Source organism: Panthera onca, chromosome A2 (genome assembly GCF_046562875.1).
Source record: "Panthera onca isolate mPanOnc1 chromosome A2, mPanOnc1 haplotype 2, whole genome shotgun sequence".
NCBI classification, from domain to species: domain Eukaryota; kingdom Metazoa; phylum Chordata; class Mammalia; order Carnivora; family Felidae; genus Panthera; species Panthera onca.
Window position 1 is genome coordinate 108,861,222 of NC_138340.1, and position 18,479 is coordinate 108,879,700.

General features: G+C 35.1%; 1 protein-coding gene across 1 annotated transcript in view; it reads right to left on the reverse strand.

Annotated features, from left to right (window-relative positions):
• Nucleotides 1–2,712: 2,712 nt before the first annotated feature.
• Nucleotides 2,713–18,479, reverse strand: part of CRPPA (CDP-L-ribitol pyrophosphorylase A) — a 320,005-nt gene continuing 304,238 nt past the window's right edge. Inside the window, exon 10 of the mRNA XM_078441691.2 lies at nucleotides 2,713–3,766. Coding sequence (XP_078297817.2) covers nucleotides 3,662–3,766 — 105 coding nt within the window. The 3' untranslated portion in view covers nucleotides 2,713–3,661. The remainder of the gene's footprint in view (nucleotides 3,767–18,479) is intronic.

Here is an 18,479-nt window from a genome sequence, read left to right on the forward strand (position 1 = left end):
GACACCAGGCCAGGTAGGACATGTTCATCTCACGGTGGGGGCAAGAGCAGAACGGAGCAAGTGGCAACATGCAAAGTCTCTTAAGTCTAGTCTCAGGCATACACAAGCCACTTGTGCCTCACTCTGCTGGTCAGAGTAGCTTACACGGTGAATCCCAAAGTCAAGGCGTGCACATATATTCCTCCTATGGAAGCTAAGTGGAAAGAAAGAATATTTCTGAACCAAATTCAATTCACTACCCCCATGCAGACACTGTTAAGTAATCACAGTACTCCATTCCACTGTGACTGAATATAGCTTTTATATTCTCAGCAGCCATTTTAATTGCTAGGAAACCTGCTTAATATGAGGGAAAGAAGAAAAAAAAAAAACTGAGACTTCTGATTTTGCACATTTTTAATATATTTTACAGAATAATAAATCTGGATCTCAAATTCTATAAAATAAAACATCACTGTTATTTTCTGAGAGTAAATGTTATATTTATTCAATTGTAATTGAGTTAGTTTTAAAAATATGTATATATACACTAAATATCAATGACAACTGCCATTGGATATTAAAATATCAACCACTTAGTTATTTATCAAACACATATTTTGCTTTATAAAGAGAATATATTGAAAATCTTGAATAGTGTGTTGCTGTCATTTAAAAAAATCTGTACATTTTTCACCATTTTGAAACTAAAAATGTACAAGAACATATAAAGTGGTACAGTACCCCAGGCTGTGTACCTCACACAGCCAGTTCTGACTTATTTTAAACCACACTAATAAAGCCCAACATGATATGTATTTTTCATTTATTCTGTTTATTTTTGAATTAAACTTTTAAAATTCAATCTTTCTTCATCAAAATGGCTTTAACACTTAAAACTATTACTTATTTTTCCTTGGCCTAAGTAGTTTCAATATTAAAAGGAAATAAAATGTGAAGATTTAATATAAGAAAATGTTTTAGTGCATTGTAATTTTTATAAAGTGATCATTGTATTTATACATAGTAAAGTTTTATAGTGCTAAAGATCCAGTATGAAAGTGAAAGTTTACCTGTTGAGCCAATGCAAATCGCTTAAAGTGACCACAGAAAGAATGGCTCTGAGTGGAATATGGAAGTCTAATTCTTACCTGTAAATTCATATACTTGCAACAAGTTATCTCTCAAACTGAGCGGTTTTAAAAAATTTATACCTCTTACCAGTATGTCATTAACCAAACCACTGAACACACTGTTAAATTCTTTAAAAGGCTAATTAAATTGCACTCAATTAGCAAACATTTAGAAAGAAGAGTCTTTCCACAGAACTTTCCACAGGTAGAGGACAATTTTACACCCCTGAAGCATAAATTACTATTATTTTTAACAATATTTGGGAAAATAAAGTGAAAAAAAGACAGTTCCCATGAAAGTAATTAAGTTTACAGAAGCAGTGATGAAAATGTAACTATAAAATTTGCCTCTGGATCTCTTAAACAATAAAAACAACCAGTCTATGTTTCTCTCTTGGCTAATACTTCTTCTCTCCATTCCCTTCACCTCTAGCTACAATTACCAATTAGTCTATGTTGGAAAGATGGCTAGAAAGCCAAAAGCTTCAGGACTTTCCTCTGGTCATTGGGATGATCTGTCCCTCCTTATCCATTCCTCCAATGCACAGTTGGAGCCTCTGGCTTACTTCCCATAGCTTCTCAGCTGGATGTCCTTTGCCAGCATTATGATTAAACAGGGAGATGAGCTTGAAACTTACTATGAGTGGTCCTGAGTTTAATCCCTACTTTTTGTCACTACGCAGCCCCATGGCTGTGGACAAGGCAGTTAAAGATCCCTGAACCTCCAGTTCCATCTAAGCAGTCAAGGATGTGAGAAGACTTCTTTAAACTATTTTCAAAGCTGTGAATCACTTTATAAACTGTAAAGAAAAAGATCGAATGCTATGATAAGGTGATGATGATGATGGTAATTATTTCATGCACAATTTAATATTAACTAAAACCTCATTACACTATTCTAATCGCCTAGGGTAAACTCACAGTCATTGCTCCTAGATAAATTTTCGTCTGGCATAACAGTCCATAAATAAGTTGGAATCTAAGGTAACTTAACTAGCACTCAATCAATAGAATAGTTTTGCTGTGTCATAGATAGGCCGATTCTTGCCTTTACTCAAAGGCACTTTCTCTTTAAAACCCTGAAACATTTCCCTATTTGCCTTTATAAGCACTTCCAAATTCTTAAAACATTTTCACCTGAAGACTTAAAAAGGTGCAGGTGTGAACCTTTCCCAACACAGCCAGTCCACCACCTTAACAATGACATAGGCATTCTAACCAAAAATCTACACATTATCCATATATTTTCATCCTCAAGAATTTGAATTATATCATTTATTTTATATTTCTTAACATCCCTAGAGAGAGAGGAAAAAAGTGGCAAGCCCAGAAATTTACATCCAAACTACAATGAAACAATACATTTCATTTAAGAGAATGAATTATAGTAATAACTCCAGGTCCATTATATTCTACCATTACTGAAATGTAAAACATCAACTCTCCAACCAAAAGAGATCCTTGAGAAAACTAGAGAAAATCATCCAACTTGTTAAGAAGAAATTCCTTAATGTAGGTATTTCACAGTCGATCTTCAACTGATAACATCTCCTGCAGCTTTTATAGTTTCCACATGTAACCTAAGTCTTGGAATCTGATCTAATGTGTTTGTATGAAGTAAATGTAAATATAGAATAAAAGTTATCTCTAATGATTGGATGTACATAATTGTAAAATTTAGTTTTAGGGAAAATCATTTACACATTTAAGGTGTATATACCAGGAGCAATTTGAAAGATTGAAAACTTGATTTTAAACAACAGCAGTATCTGTATCAAAAAATAATTTAATTCTTGAAGATGCAATGACTCCCTCCTTTTCAAAAAAGACTAATTTGGGATTGACCAAAATAATTTCACTTTCATGAGGATTTCCAGTCTTCTTTTAAATGTATCCAGAAAAATCAGAGACCATTCAAAGTAAGTCAAAATTATTTTTCATAAACCAAGGAAAACAGACAATTTTAAAACAGAAAGTAGGAGAGGATTACATCTTCTTTATGGACCTAGAGTAATGTGGGCCCAACGGTGAAAATATCTCAACCAGAGTTCCCTGTTATCTCCTCTTTTATTTATTTTTTAAGGTGTGGAAAATTAGAATACAGGTCAAAATATCACATGGTAAGAGGACAATTTTAGTATTAAGAACAATTCTAAGTCATATCTATTAGTATCAAGACAATGTGATTTGCTAATTAACACAGAGATAAGATCATGGTTGTTTTCTGAATTCTCATTTCGAGGATGATTACCTCAGCCGTCATTATTTCTATTCAATCTTTTATGCTTTTGTGCAAAGATTATGTGAAAGCAATTAGTTTCCATTTACCTATTTTCTGATTCAATTTATATTTGACATGCACAAAAGTATATTTTTATTTCACAGATATAAACAATGATCCACTTTTTTAACCCAAACATCATATCCCACCAATTATGAGACATAAAAGACAATATAAACATGCCACTACATATAATAGGGAGGGGAGCACAGCAGAGATACCTAGATAAATGTTTCTAAAACCCAATAAGTAATTATCTTTGTGTTCTTCATGCTACCAGGAGCTGACCAACAAGTCCAGAATTTCTTTCTTTGATTAAGGTGGCAATAATCGTAGCACCTTGCCTTAAACTTTCCTGTAGCTTCTGCTCGTCCTAAAAAAATAAAAAAAAAATAAAAAAGATAATAATAATTTTTAAAAAGATGTCACACATTAAATTTAATAGTTACTTCAAGTTTTTTTAATATTTCTTCATTTTTAGTTTTTCCATCAGCTTTATAGAGACATAACTGACAGATAACATTGCATAAGTTTAAGGTGTACAATGTAATGATATAATATACATATAAATTATGAAATGATTACTACAAGAAACTTAATCCATCACCTCATACAGCTACCACTACAAGGGTAGTGAAAACATTTAAGATCTACTCTCTTGGCAACTTTCAAGCATAAAATATTGTTACCTATAGGCACCATGTTATACATTAAATCCCCAGAACCTATTTACTTATAAGTAAAGTTTGTACTGTTTGATCAACATCTCCCCATCTCCTCCCCACTCAGCTGCTGATAACCACTATTCTACTGTTTTCATGAGCCACTTTTCAAGGTATGCTGCTCTCTAGAGTAGGCATTTATGGAACTCAGGCCACAGCCACTGGTATATACTTGGTCCCTCAAATAAAGAAGAAATTAAAAAAAATTTAAGGTATATATATTTTTGAGAGAGAGAGACAGAGCATAAGCCAGGAGGGGGAGAGAGAAGGAGACACAGAATCTGAAGCAGGCTCCAGGATCTGAGATGTCAGTGTCAGAACCTGACACAGGGCTTGAACCCATGAACCATGAAATCATGTTCTGAGCCCAAATCAGAGGGTTAACTGACTGAGCCACCCAGTGCCCCCAAGGAGAAATGCTTTTGCAAGCACTTTTCATTATATGCAAAAAGTATCCCCCGAAGATACCAAGAAAACTCTGACACAGTTTCAAATGTTAACAGTATGAAACAAAAGATTTTTCCCTTAATCCAATATCTGACCAACTTTGGCTCATCACTCAAGTGTGAATAGTTCATCAATGATGCAAACCTTTCCTTCATCTTGTTTCTGAGTGTTCTCCAACAGACTTTGTTATAAACTGTGAATACTGGTTGGGAGGAAAAATAAAAACGGCTTGTTGTTTGTGAAGTAAGGATCAGGCAAATTAGTGAAATGAGTTTCTCACAAGTTGCTAAAATGTGGTTTTGCCTTTGAAATCATACTGCCTATGGATATATGTTTACTCTAATGATTTACGCTTCTTGAGGGGATGAAGGGACGATAGTATGAAGGGGAAAAGAAAGTCAAAAGAGAGATAATACCTTTAAAAAGATTTTTGTGTTATTAATTGCACTAGGTTCAAAAAGAAGGACCTGGTAACCAACCTCTAAATGTGGGCATCATCCTTAACGCCTTTTCCTTTTTTTCCCCCCCATGTTTATTTATTTGTTTTTGAGAGAGAGGAGTGAGCAGAGGAGGGGAAGAGAGAGAGGGAGAAAGAATCCCAAGCACAATCCATGCTGTCAGCACAGAGCCCAACGTGGGGCTCAAACTCACGAACCGTAAGATCATGACCTGAGCCGAAACCAAGAGTCCAACACTTAACCAACTGAGCCACCCAGGCATCCGTTTAATGCCTTTTCCTAATGTTCAGTGTAGCAAAGTACCTCCTGCTTCTACCTCCTTGGTGTTTTTTTCAATCCATACAAGCCATTCAAAGCCCTGCTGCCAGCAAAACATCTCTGTCCTGAATTACTGCAGCAATTTCACCAACAGTCTCTTTCAAGTCTTGTCCTCTTCTACCCTGTTTCCCACACAGGAATCAAAACACTTAATGTGAAGTACAGATCTGCTCACCTCACTACACTGCCTAAAATCCTTTCAAGGCCACCTTTTGAACTTCAGGATCAAGTCAGAACCCTTTACCTCTTTACCCTTCCATCCTCTTCCTGCCTTTCCCTTATGATTACTAAATTCTCCCAGTCACACAGAACTGCTTACGATTGCCCAAACAAGCTCTTTTTCTAGCCTCTCCCCCCTTTGCACCAGTTAATGCCTTTGCCAGAAAAGCTATCCCACTCCCTTTCAAGTTTGGCTGACCGTGGTTACTCTTTATAGTTCGACCCAGTTTTCAATGGTTACAATCTACCCTAACTCCTGCCCTCCAGTTGGGTGAGGTGAATCTGTTTCCACAGCTATGAATTCCTCTGGTACACTGAGTTTGCAATAGCCTTTTGAGTTAACCATCTATCTCTTCCACCAGATGATGAGTTTCTTGATATAAAGAATTTTTCATTTTCTTTCTGAATAAGGAACACTTAGTTCAATGCCTAACACATGGTAGCACTCCACAAATTATAATGAATTCAAATCACAGGAGGCTATATGATAGAGAAATCATCACCCTTTCAGTTTAACTCATTTGTTAATAACAGTGACCACTTTTGGGTTACTTTGTTGACTCCTATTTTCACATTTAGCAGGAAGCCTGGCAATGGCACAAAGAATATAATCAAAACCTTTCTACTATCACACCTTCACCAGCTCAGAGATCCAAGGTTCCTCACTTATGAGGATGTTGGTGAGAGACCACCTCTGCATAAGCTCCTCTTTTCCATCAGTTTGCCTGATTGTGTTTGAAAGGGGAGAGCTGGGGAAAACCCACAAAGGAACTAAATGGTCAGTACTTTGCATCTTGCAAGTGAGGTTTTTTTTTAAAGATTTTTAAAATTAATTATTATTTCTTAGGGAGCACACAAGTGGGGTAGGGGCAGAGAGACAGAGACAGAGTGAGAAAGAGAGAGAGAACCTCAGGCAGGCTCTGCAGTGTCAGCACAGAGCCTGATGTGGTGCTTGAACTCGTAAACAGTTAGATCACGACCTGAGCTGAAGTCAGAGGTTTAACCCAGTGAGTCACCCAGGTGACCCTCAAGTGAGTTTTTTTTTTTTTTTTAACGTTTATTTTTGAGACAGAGAGCATGAACGGGGGAGGGGCAGAGAGAGAGGAAGACACAGAATCGGAAACAGGCTCCAGGCTCTGAGCTGTCAGCACAGAGCCCGACGCGGGGCTCGAACTCACGGACCGCGAGATCGTGGCCTGAGCTGAAGTCGGACGCTTAACCGACTGAGCCACCCAGGCGCCCCTCAAGTGAGTTTCAATGACATTTCAATATTGGATTTCAAATGCTGTACAGGTTTGCTGAAAATCACATATTAACAAATCATTCTAAGGCCATATATGTTTATGCTTAAAATGTTATTCATTCATAAATACACAGAATACTCTAAAACTAAACAAAATACAAATTAACTATAAATATGTATTTGTCACTCCTTATGATTAATTAATTACAATACTGCACAGTTTATAATACACATCCACACCTGTCTCATTTATTGAGACATACAAAAGATGATGAAAATTAAGTTTCCTCCTCTAAAAATAAACAGAAAAAGACTATCTGAATAGCTTCTATGAAACCAGTTTATACTTGTGATAATGAAAGCCACCAAGTAACAAATGAACAAGGGGAAGAAATCTGTTTAAGATCCTAGGGCTACAAAAATCACATTTCTTTATCTCAGAATAAGGCTTCTGTCCTCATTTTAGAGTCCCATAACTTACACATTTTTAAACAATGAATTTAAGTAAGAATGCTCTTTTAAAGGTTAATTTATTGGGTGGCTCAGTCGGTTAAGCGGCCGACTTCGGCTCAGGTCATGATCTCACGGTCTGTGAGTTTGAGCCCCGCGTCAGGCTCTGTGCTGACAGCTCAGAGCCTGGAGCCTGTTTCAGATTCTGTGTCTCCCTCTCTCTCTGCCCCTCCCCTGTTCACACTCTGTCTCTCTCTGTCTCAAAAATAAATAAACATTAAAAAAAATTAAAAAAAAAATAAAGGTTAATTTATTTGTGCAATCTTTATAGGCATCATTTAGAACGATTTTAATTCGGTGAGAAGAAACTATGTTATTCTACTGTTTTCCCTCCTGAGCTTACTTTATTCCTGAAAAATAGAGAAATTTAAAAAGTGATTAAACAAGATGCTGAGACACACCTACAATCAGAAAATTCTAGTAGGTACAAAAGCAGATATTCAAATAATGTGTGGACTTCAAACTCATCTCAAAATTTCTTACCTGTATAAAAGTATTGTTAATGTAGTTTTGAAAAAATGCAAATTCACATAGATTTTTTTTTTGAGACTGAGAGAGAGAGAGGGTGTAAATAGTGAGGGGCAGAGGGGGAGAGAGAAAAGTGGCACTCACCGGGGGTTTGTGTTTTATCCAAAGTGGGGCTCGAGCTCCTTGAACCCATAAACTATGACATCATGACCTGAGCCGAAGTCAGATGATTAATGACTGAGTCACCCAGGTGCCCTGGCTGAGATCTTTAAAAAAGCATTTCTTGCTGCCAGGGGATATGCAAACCAGTGTTTTTAACCCGTGAGGAGGGGGGGAACACAGGGGCCTTACAGGTGGTCATTTTATTATCATTGTCTCTCTCTCTCTCTCTCTCACACACACACACACACACACACACACACATATATATGTATATGTATACATATGTGCATTCCCTTGTGTATACCAGGTATTATATAATAAAAATGTTTAATGTTAAAACTAAGCAAATTCAACATAAATACTGAAAACTCCTGTTGATAGTACACATTCTTGGTATGATATAATGAAATGGCATTTACTGCTGTGGTCTTCCTCCCCAAAACCCATAAGCCCAGTCTAATCATGAGGAAAACATTACATACAAACAAAAGAGGGCATCCTACAATATATCTGACCAGTCCTCCTCAAAATTGTGAAGTTTATCGAAAAACAATCTGAGAAACTGTCATCGCCAAGAGGAGCCTAAAGAGACATGACAACAAAAAGTAATAAAATATCCTGTAATAAGAAAATACATTCGGTAAAACTAAGGATATGTGAATGAACGATGGATTTTAGTTGTTAAAAATAGGGGAACCTGGGTGCAGGGCATGTATGTTCAATTTAAAAATATTTCTCGATTTACGTGCCAGAATTACAAAACTTGAATTACAAAGGTAACTGGTGCACACCAGCCCACTTGTATATTCCTTAAATACACTATTCTTTTAATAAATTATGCAACTGATAAGGGCACCAACTCTATCATGAGTCCGCTGGTACTAAAATACAGGCTTTGACAATATTCAAGTGATCTTTAGCAAATTATGTAGTTTCATAGTTCTCCTTTTTTTTTTCATCTAAGACAGAGATAACAATATTAGCTACATCACAGCTTGTCTGTGGGGACTACATCAGACACCCGTAAACCACAGACTTAGGTAAATATCCATTCATAATAACTATTAGAATTATTTTATGGTGTGCGCTAATTTCACACCTGACAGAGGGGCTGATATCACCCTCTGATCATATGTGACAGTTAAATCTGATGACCTACCATATGTAAAAATACTGTTGCAGGTCTTGGACAGTCACCTCTCTATGTCTACAACCCTTGAAAGACAAGCCTATTAGCTAACATTCACCCCTGCTATCGTGTTGAGAGATTTTTTCCAAAGTATAAAGTGATACAGAGCCCAAGAAGAGAAGAATGATAATTTCTCAGGCAGAAAAGACACAGATTGCAATTTAGAGTTGTTAAGGTCGTTGGATTTCTGCAGGCAAAGTCCCTGGGAGTGGGGACTTGCAGAGAAGTTCTAAAAATCTGCTAAACTTTCCTTGATTCCTTGGCCAGCTTTTAAACTGGGCTTACACAGGAAGAAACCCAGTGGCATCTAGCAGAGAATAACTGCTGGAAAGCTGGGGAGCTGAGCAAAAGTTTCAGAGGCTACACCGTACTGAGGACAAGAAGGTTAGATCTGAGTTTGGCTAGAATGAAGAGACCTTGGTGAATACCCATGGCTTGCAGTTCAGAGCTCTAAAAGGCCATGCGTGCAGCCTGGGAATAAAGAAAAAATTGAATTGGACCGGCCCTAACAAAGGTTAAACAGTCTCCAGAAGATCAGGTTGATCTCCCAATAATACAAATGCTTTCCAGAACAAATTTTAATATTCTTTGGAGGAAGATAAAATAAGCTAGAGCGTTTAAAACGTTTTATAACTCAAGTATGGCATATAATAAAATCTTACTAGATGAGTAAAGAGGCAGAAAGCAAAAAAAGCAGGAAAAAAAACCATAAAGGAGAGAAAACGATCCATATATTGGATTCATATATTGCGCCATTTTCAGACATAGTCCATATGTTAGAATTGGCCTGAAAGAATTTCAAAATAAGTATAATTAATGTGTTAAAAAAAAGATAGGGAAGAGATGGCAACATTGATGAAAAATGGACATTTTCAACAGAGAATGGGACCTATAATAAAGAATGTTTTACAACTATAAGATGTAACACTTGAAATAACTAATTGTAGTGGTTTAATATGAGATGGGCAGGGCTGATGATCCTGAAGGCAGATTAAAATAAATACATACATATCCAAACCGAAGCACAGAGAGAGAAATGGTGAATTGTTGCTATAATCATCTTTATACCTGTGACCAACTACTATTTCACTTCCCTACCGCTTCCTTATCTACTATTACACCCAGCAGGCCACCAGAACATTTGTTTGGGACATTTAGAAAATCACCTGTGGGTTATCTCAGCAGCCATGTCACCTGGGAATATTCACTACATGAAACTAACAAGCAAAAAAACAGTCAACCCCATTTCTAGACAAGCAGTGCAATGTCATGTACCTAAATGTGCAAAAGATGAGGCTAAAGGTAGTATTGTTACAGCTGGCCCTAAAGGGATGAGAGAATTCAGAGTGTGGTAAGACCACATAAGGCTGGAAAAATGCCTGAGGGAGGTACAAGCAAAGGGTGAGAAAAAGGCAAAAACTTCAGAGTCCAGGATGGACAAGAAATACTGGGGGAACAAGAAATCTTGACTAATTTTTGTGGTGGCATATCACTGTGAGAGACTAGACCTTGCAAAGATATTGCAAGAAAAGTGAGTACCCAAACTCCCCCCTACACACACACACACACAAATAAAATTACCAAAATTACATTTATCAACAGTTCATATACTATCTGTAATTCTAGCAGTTTCCAGGCTTCAGGTTTACCTTAATTTCTACTCACAAGTCATAAAGAGCATAAACTGTAAACACGGCACACCAATTTTTACATTCTCACACATAAAAATCAAAAGCATACATTTCGTGAGTTTAAAGAAAAACAGGAGAGTATTTAATGATACAAAATGTGTTAAAGTTTGTGTTAAATCTAAATTATTGTCATAATCGTAATTACTTCTTTTATCTTGCTCACTTCATAGCAATGTAAAATTTTTGAGAAAAATCATAAAAATTGCCAATTCTAACCTGTCATAAAACAATAAAAACATAACTTTTAGCTCAAAAATACAGCATTTACTTTCTTTGGTTACAAGTGTATTTAAAAAAAAAATTGGAAGCCAGCAAGAAAGGAAATAAAGAATACAGTGGTCTGATTTCTTGAAATACTAGAGGGGAAAATAGCAAAAAATTAACAAGAGTTCTTTTTGGATGATGGATTTATGGCTATTCTTATTTCCTCAGTGTGTTTTATTTTCAAAATTTCCAAACAGAACACAACTTACTCTCTAGTAAGAAGAGTAAGTTGTTCTAAAATTTAGTTTCAAGACTGTTTAAATCCTGGTAACTAAATTTGATTTGTTATTGCATAAAGTCAATAATATAGAACACTGTCCAAATTTCCAGGAAATATTTATCTTCATAAAAAATCTTAAAAATCTATATAAACACTTTTTGTTTGAATATTTTTGTCTTCATTAGACAGTCCAAGAAAGAATTATGTTAATAAATCACAAGGCCTTAGCTTTCCACTGACTTAGAGCTTAAGAAAAATATCTTGGACATCACACGAAAGGAAACAACAAAAATTTTGTCCTTAATTTTATTCAATACATTAACAATTGTTCATTGAGATCCTGGATAGTTTACCATGTTTTTTCATATTAGGAAGAACATTAGATGAAATATCAACATATAATAGCTATTTTTAATTTCATATACTCTCAAACTGAATTATTTGGGATTAAAATTCATATGGATTTCATATGGACTTCATCTAGAAACATCACATTTAGCTATTTCTTTATCCTTTGTCATTTCAAGATTAAGATGAAATGCCCTATGTTTAGATGAAAGATGCACAGAAGTTGCAATTATTGTCTTAAACACAGAAGGTAATTCTAAATTTACTCCACAGCAATTAAATCAATGGAATGTCAATGGAATCCTGGTCTTTGTCTGTATGTGGTTGGTTTCTTTTCCAGTTAATACATAGGTGTCCATATGATGGTTGTGTGTATCTATCAACTTCCATAAAGGAGTAAAGTTTTGATGCAGAAATTCTCATGGGACTCTGAAGCAGTTGGCAAAATTTGGGAACTCGGGGAAAGTAGGAGGTATTATTTTCATAGAAGACTGGGAATGACAGGAATGGTTTCATAATTTATAGCAGCTCCTCTTTTCCCTCCTCCATATCAGCTACCAGTAGTGCCATTTTCATATAAAGCCTAGGTCTTCGAAATTCCTTCCTCTCCGAATGTTCCCTTCCATTTTCTCAAGGACAACTTATGGCAGAACTATTCCCAGTGTATATGAACTTTAAGAACTTTTTAAAAGATTTTTTTTAAACATTAAATTCTATCACTGTACTACACTGCTCTGAGTCTTTGAATAAAGAGGCATAAACAAATTTATAGTATGCTGTTAGAACCAAATTTATGTCTATTTTGCAGAATATGTTGTCAAAGAATAGCAGGAAAAGCTATGACATCATTGTTGTCCAAATCTTTATAGACAACCTGAAAGGAAATCTTTTAGAGATACTCATCCTCCCTACACATCACTCCTAAAGAACACAATGTACTGTGTTAAAAGGAAGACTATAAAGTTAAAATATAGGTATATATTAATTTAGGCTTTAGATATGTCACTAGATTACACAGCTCTTTTTGAAACGTAAGCATTATGTTGTCTCAGCAAATTCCATACCTAAACCCTAATTCAATTTCTATGAATTACAAAACCATCCTGAAATTCAGGTTGCTCTTATTTTGATATTAATATCCTTCTTCCAGCTATCCTTGTTTTGGTGAACTTATGCAAAATAATATAAAAATGTCAAAACTGTCAAGCACTCCAATTAAAAGCTCACTATAACATACATTTACAGAGAGCATATACAATATACAAAAATATATCATAAACAATATATAAAATGCTACATTGCTGACTTAAAAATCTTTTAACACTTTTGTTACATTTATAAGATAATATGAAATAAAAAAATTGTATATATTTTCCTGATATGGAAGGAAAAAAAAAAATCTAATGGTAACACACTGCCCCCTAGTGGATATGAAGATAAAAGTTTGCTGTGTATAAATTTCCAAAACTTCAGGAAAAAGCAGTCACTTATTGATGAGCGTTTGAGAAAAACAAAACAGTCCTATCCAAATGAAAAGCATTTGTCTCTTGATAATTTGAGTTAAACAGCTGTCTCCTGAAAACCTCGGTAATAAAACAGTATGATATGCACGTGGATTTACTTATTAACATAATCATCACATAGCAGTTTCAGTCTCCTTTTTTCTTAATGCCTTACCCATACTGTAGGTATTCAATAAGTATCCGTACAAAGAGTTAACTAAGAAAAATAATCAGTTAACAAAACTCTGGGGTCCACCACTGTTACTTTGCTTAACAGATAAAGATAGGAAAGACCCAAACTTTGCAGTGTTTAGCGCCATAGTACAGGGGGGTAAAACATGGGCAACCAAAAAGCAGATGTCTACTCTGAGAAACAAGCAGTTCATTGTTATGTCAATTATTTCTAGATCTGTGACTTGTCACACTGTCATCCTTTATTTTCTTTTAACATCATTCTTACTATCAATTTCACAACTTAATAAAGTTGAAATAAAGTGTTCTCATACACAATGTCCCTTTTAATTAGCAGAATGTTTTGATCCTACACAACTTGTCCAGCAGCCCTGCTAGCTTTCTACTGTGACATCCCTCGCCAGTCACACTCCAAGTGCTCAAAGTCTGCATCCACACCATCCTTTGGCTGGATGCTACAGGGATGCTGGATGCTACCTAGGATATCTTAACTGGAGTGGTCTAGGATGTCCCAGCTGGCTACTCTTCTTTGCTTTTGGCTACAGCTCTCATCTCACTAGGACACCATTTTCATTATCAAACCCACCTTATTTTCAGCACATACTTGACATTACAATCTAAGACTCTCCACAAACAACCTAATTAACCCTTCTAACCGTGGTTCTCACTTCTTTACTATACAGAATCCACTTTTGTGGCCATACTGGTATAATCAGCTATTCCTTCTTTAGTAAAATGGTTTCCTCATAATTGTTTTTCTACTTCTCATCAATTTTCAAAAACCTGGCTGTGATGACATGCTCTAATGAAATTATCTATTTTAGTGAACATCAATAATTTGCATTATCATTCTCTTATTAGTATTTTTATTAGGTTTCACACATATAAGTCTTATTTTCTTAGCTAAATTGTAGATAGTAAAAGAAAAGTCTCCTAAATTAAGTTATAACATCAAATAAAGTACTATATTCATAGTAGGTACTCAATAAATACTTACTAGATCAATTTGCTAATTCTAAAAAGATCTGGTCCTATATATGACTATTAAGACATCTCTGAAACATCAAAGTATTTAGATAAAGGATGCATCTTTATAGAAATAACCTATTAAAAATAAAGTAAGAAAAAAAAAACCCTGCTTTCTGTACTTGAAAATTGGAAAGATGTCAAAGGCTAGAATTTTGTGTTACATGATTCCTCCTACTATGAAAGAGTGCCTGGTTTGGGAGTTAAATCTAAGGGACATTGATAAATTGACATTAATATACCTAAGTCAAGGGGATAAAGCCAGATGATGAGGCAAACATTCTCAGATAGGGTAGGTACATAAGCAGAAAAGCAATATATACTAGACATAGGAGGGCAATGGGTACTGTTTCCAGAACGCATGAGAAATGACAAAGGGGACAGAAAGATTATGCACAAGAGTTTCTTCTTGAGTGGAGGTCTAGGTAGAAACACAATTAGTGGGAAAATGTTGATGATTCTCTCAGAGCAGAACAACTTTAAGTTTTTCCTGTAAATTTTAGATTCAAATTTTTAATAACAAACTTAATACAAGGGAAAAACTTAAATGAATCAATGCAAACATATTTTCTTGGTAGCTGTGTGTGTGTGTGTGTGTGTGTGTGTGTGTGTGTGAGAGAGAGAGAGAGAGAGAGAGAGAGAGAGAGAGAGAGAGATGGAAAGGGGGAGAATTATTATTGGAATAGTTTTCAGCAGTTAAAAAGAAAAGGATGCACAGTTAATGATCATTAGATTCTTGACTATTGGTTAAATGGGTAAATAGTATCCAAAATCTTAATCCCCAGGTTCCACAGAAAAGTGTTTAACATTGCATTAAAAACTCTATTTTCTTCAAGAAGCATGCTTTCAATTACAACTTACAAAAAGAGTTGCATCCTGCCCAGACTGGTGCTAATTTTTGTCAGTATTAACCAGCAAAAAGTAGATTGGCCAAGCTCCTTCTAAGCATCAGAGCAGAATTATTTCTCAGGAAGAAGCTCACAGATAGTAGAATTGTGCCTCTAAAGCTTCTTCCCAGGGAGGAGAAACAAAAAACCAGATATGCAAAGCAGCATTCTAGGTGGAAATAACTTACTGGAATTATCAGAATTCAATCGCTTTCTGAAATGACACTACTAAGTGAAGACAGTAAGATTAAAGAAGATGATTCAATCATAGGATTGGGAACAAAGAAGGAATAATTTTATGTCATAAGGGATTTCATGTAGGTATTAAATAAATGTATTTTGAATTAAAAATCTCATTGGAGGTGACAGATAACCTACTTTTTCTATATAAAACTGAATTCAGTAAGTGGAAGTCAAATTTGAAAATGTTTACAACTCAGAAGAATAAAGGACAAAAAATAGTAAAAAGTCAAGGCATTATATTAAAAACTAAATTATATAAGAAAATTGGGGGAGAAAACACAACAGATTATACAGAAGTTATCATGATGCAGGAAAAAAAATCCCTTAATTAAATAAGATCAGGAATTGCAGAAAGGTATCATTTAGTGCCTTGAAAAATTAGTGACAACCGTCAAAGAAGCCATATTCAGATGTTACCTTCAAATTTAAATATAAAAATTCAACAGCCTTCAGCAGATGATACAGATTATTTCTAATAAGCAAGAATGGTTCATGTGTAACTTTTGTGAAATGCTAAGTATTAAAAGAAAATGAGGTTTAAGGAAAACATTGTTACCAAAGAATCCTGACCTGTGTTAGAAGAACAAAAAAGGAGACATTGTGCTATATGCAAGGGCCCTAAATGGCCAGTTAGTGGAATGTTTCTTTAAAAAGAACTATTTAAAAACTTAACTTATCCAATGATCAAATGAGGAAAAAAGAATAGGGACTCCTTTTAACAACTACTTAAGGAATTTAACTAATACCAGACAGTAAGCTATATATTAAGAAGTAACAGACACATAGTTATTTACCTCTATGGAATATGTAGTCAGTTAAGTCAAACAAACACATAAACATATTCTAATAACAAGTTATGAAGGAAAAACAGACCCATTTATTACCAAAATAAAATCAGCATTAGAATTATCAGGCACAAAACATTTTTAAAACCATATTAAAAAATCCAAATAAATCAACACAGGAACACAAAAATGAGCAAGCAAAACAACATTCTCAAATGTGTAGATTTGAAAAATAAAAAAAAACAGAACTCATACAAATGAAAAAAATTGCTGAATTGAAACATACAAAACAATTTCAAAGTATGGGTCAGAATAGAGATTAGACCTAACTGAAAAGAGTATTACTGAAACTGAACACAGAGTTGAAGAAATTACTCAAAACTCATATCAGAGATGATAAAGAATAGAAAATATAATAGAAGTTTAAGAAATTTGGCAAATAGGACAAAAATGTCCAATATATATTTAATCAGAACCCCAGAAAGGGAGAACAGAGACAATGGGAGAAATGAAAAATAATTATTGCTAAAAAACTTCCAGAAGTTATGGACTACATGAATTCATTCATAAGGGAAACCCACTAAATTCCAAGGTTGATAAAAAGGAACACAGACCAATAACAAGGGAACTGTGAAACACCAAATATAAAGAGACAATTAAAAAGCCACTAGAGAGAACAGACCAAGAGAGGATTAACAATAGACTTACAACAGTCTTCCTCACAGCAACAAGGAAGCAAGAACATGATAATGTATTTGTAAAGAGTGCTAAAGACAAAAAGCAAACATTAACTCGTTCCAAAACAAAACAGAACAAAACAAAAAACTATTAACCTAAAACACTTATTACTTCCTATCACAAACACAATGTATCAACAATGAAGATAGAATATGGGCTCACTCAGTTAAACAAAACCTAAGTTTACTCATTTTATTTATTTTTTTTCTTTTTCTTTTCTTTATTTATTTACTTATTTTATTGTTAATTTATTTATTTTTAAAAGTTTACTTATTTATTTTGAGAGAGAGAGAACATGAGTGGCGGAGAGGCAGAGAGGGAGAGAGAGAATCCCAAGGAGGCTCTCCCTCTCTGCCTCTCCCTCACTCATGTTCTCTCTCTCTCTCAAAATAAATAAATAAACTTTTAAAAATAAATAAATTAACAATAAAATAAGTAAATAAATCTGAAAGCAATGTCTCCAGAAAATTAATGAAAATAACGTTTAAGGGGTGGCTGGGTGGCTCAGGTGAGTAAGTGTCCAACTTTGGCTAAGATCATGAGCTCATGGTTCATGAGTTCAAGCCCCACATGGGACTCTCTGCTCTCAGCACAGAACCTGCGTATGATCCTCTGTCTCCTCTCTCTCTGCCCCTCCTCCCAGCTCTCTCTCAAAAATAAAAAAAAACATTAAAAATTAATTTAAAAAATAGCATTTAAGGGGTGCATGGGTGGCTCTGGTGGTTGAGCAGCTGACTTCAGCTCAGGTCATGATCTCACAGTTCAGGAGTTTGAGTCCCACAATGGGATTGCTGCTGTCAGTGCAGAGCCTGCTTTGGATCCTCTGTCCACATTTCTTTCTGCACCTCCCCACTCATGCTCTCTCTCAAAAATAAACATTTTTCAAAAAAGTAACATTTAAATACAGACAGTATTTAAAAGAACAAAAAAAAAATACTGGCTAAGAACAGCAGCATAAAAAGTAGAAGGTGAGCAATCAAACAAAATGTTCTAAGATCAATGAAATTGTAGGGAGAGTGATCAAAATTCTAACTAGACTTTCACATAAATATGCAAAGTAAATTTCAGAAGGCCTCCTAAATGTCTAATAATAGAATGTGGGGGTGCCTGGGTGGCTCAGTCAGTTAAGCATCAGACTCTTGATTTTGGCTCAGGTCATGAGCTCATGGTTCATGAGTTCAAGCCCTGCATTGGGCTCCACCCTAACAGTAGGAGTCTGCTTTGGATTCTTTCTCCCTCTCTCTGTCTGCCCCTCCCTTGCTCGCTCTCTCTCTCTCTCTCTCTCTCTCTCAAAATAAATAAATGAACTTAAAAAAAAAAAAACAGAATGTGAAACCCATTTATTAGTTAAGAGAAAACAGAGTGAAAAACCATTGGGGCTTCCAGGTACCTAAAACCAAAGATGGTTCTCACAATATTTTAAGAAAAAAAAAAAAAAAACAAGAAAAAGAAAA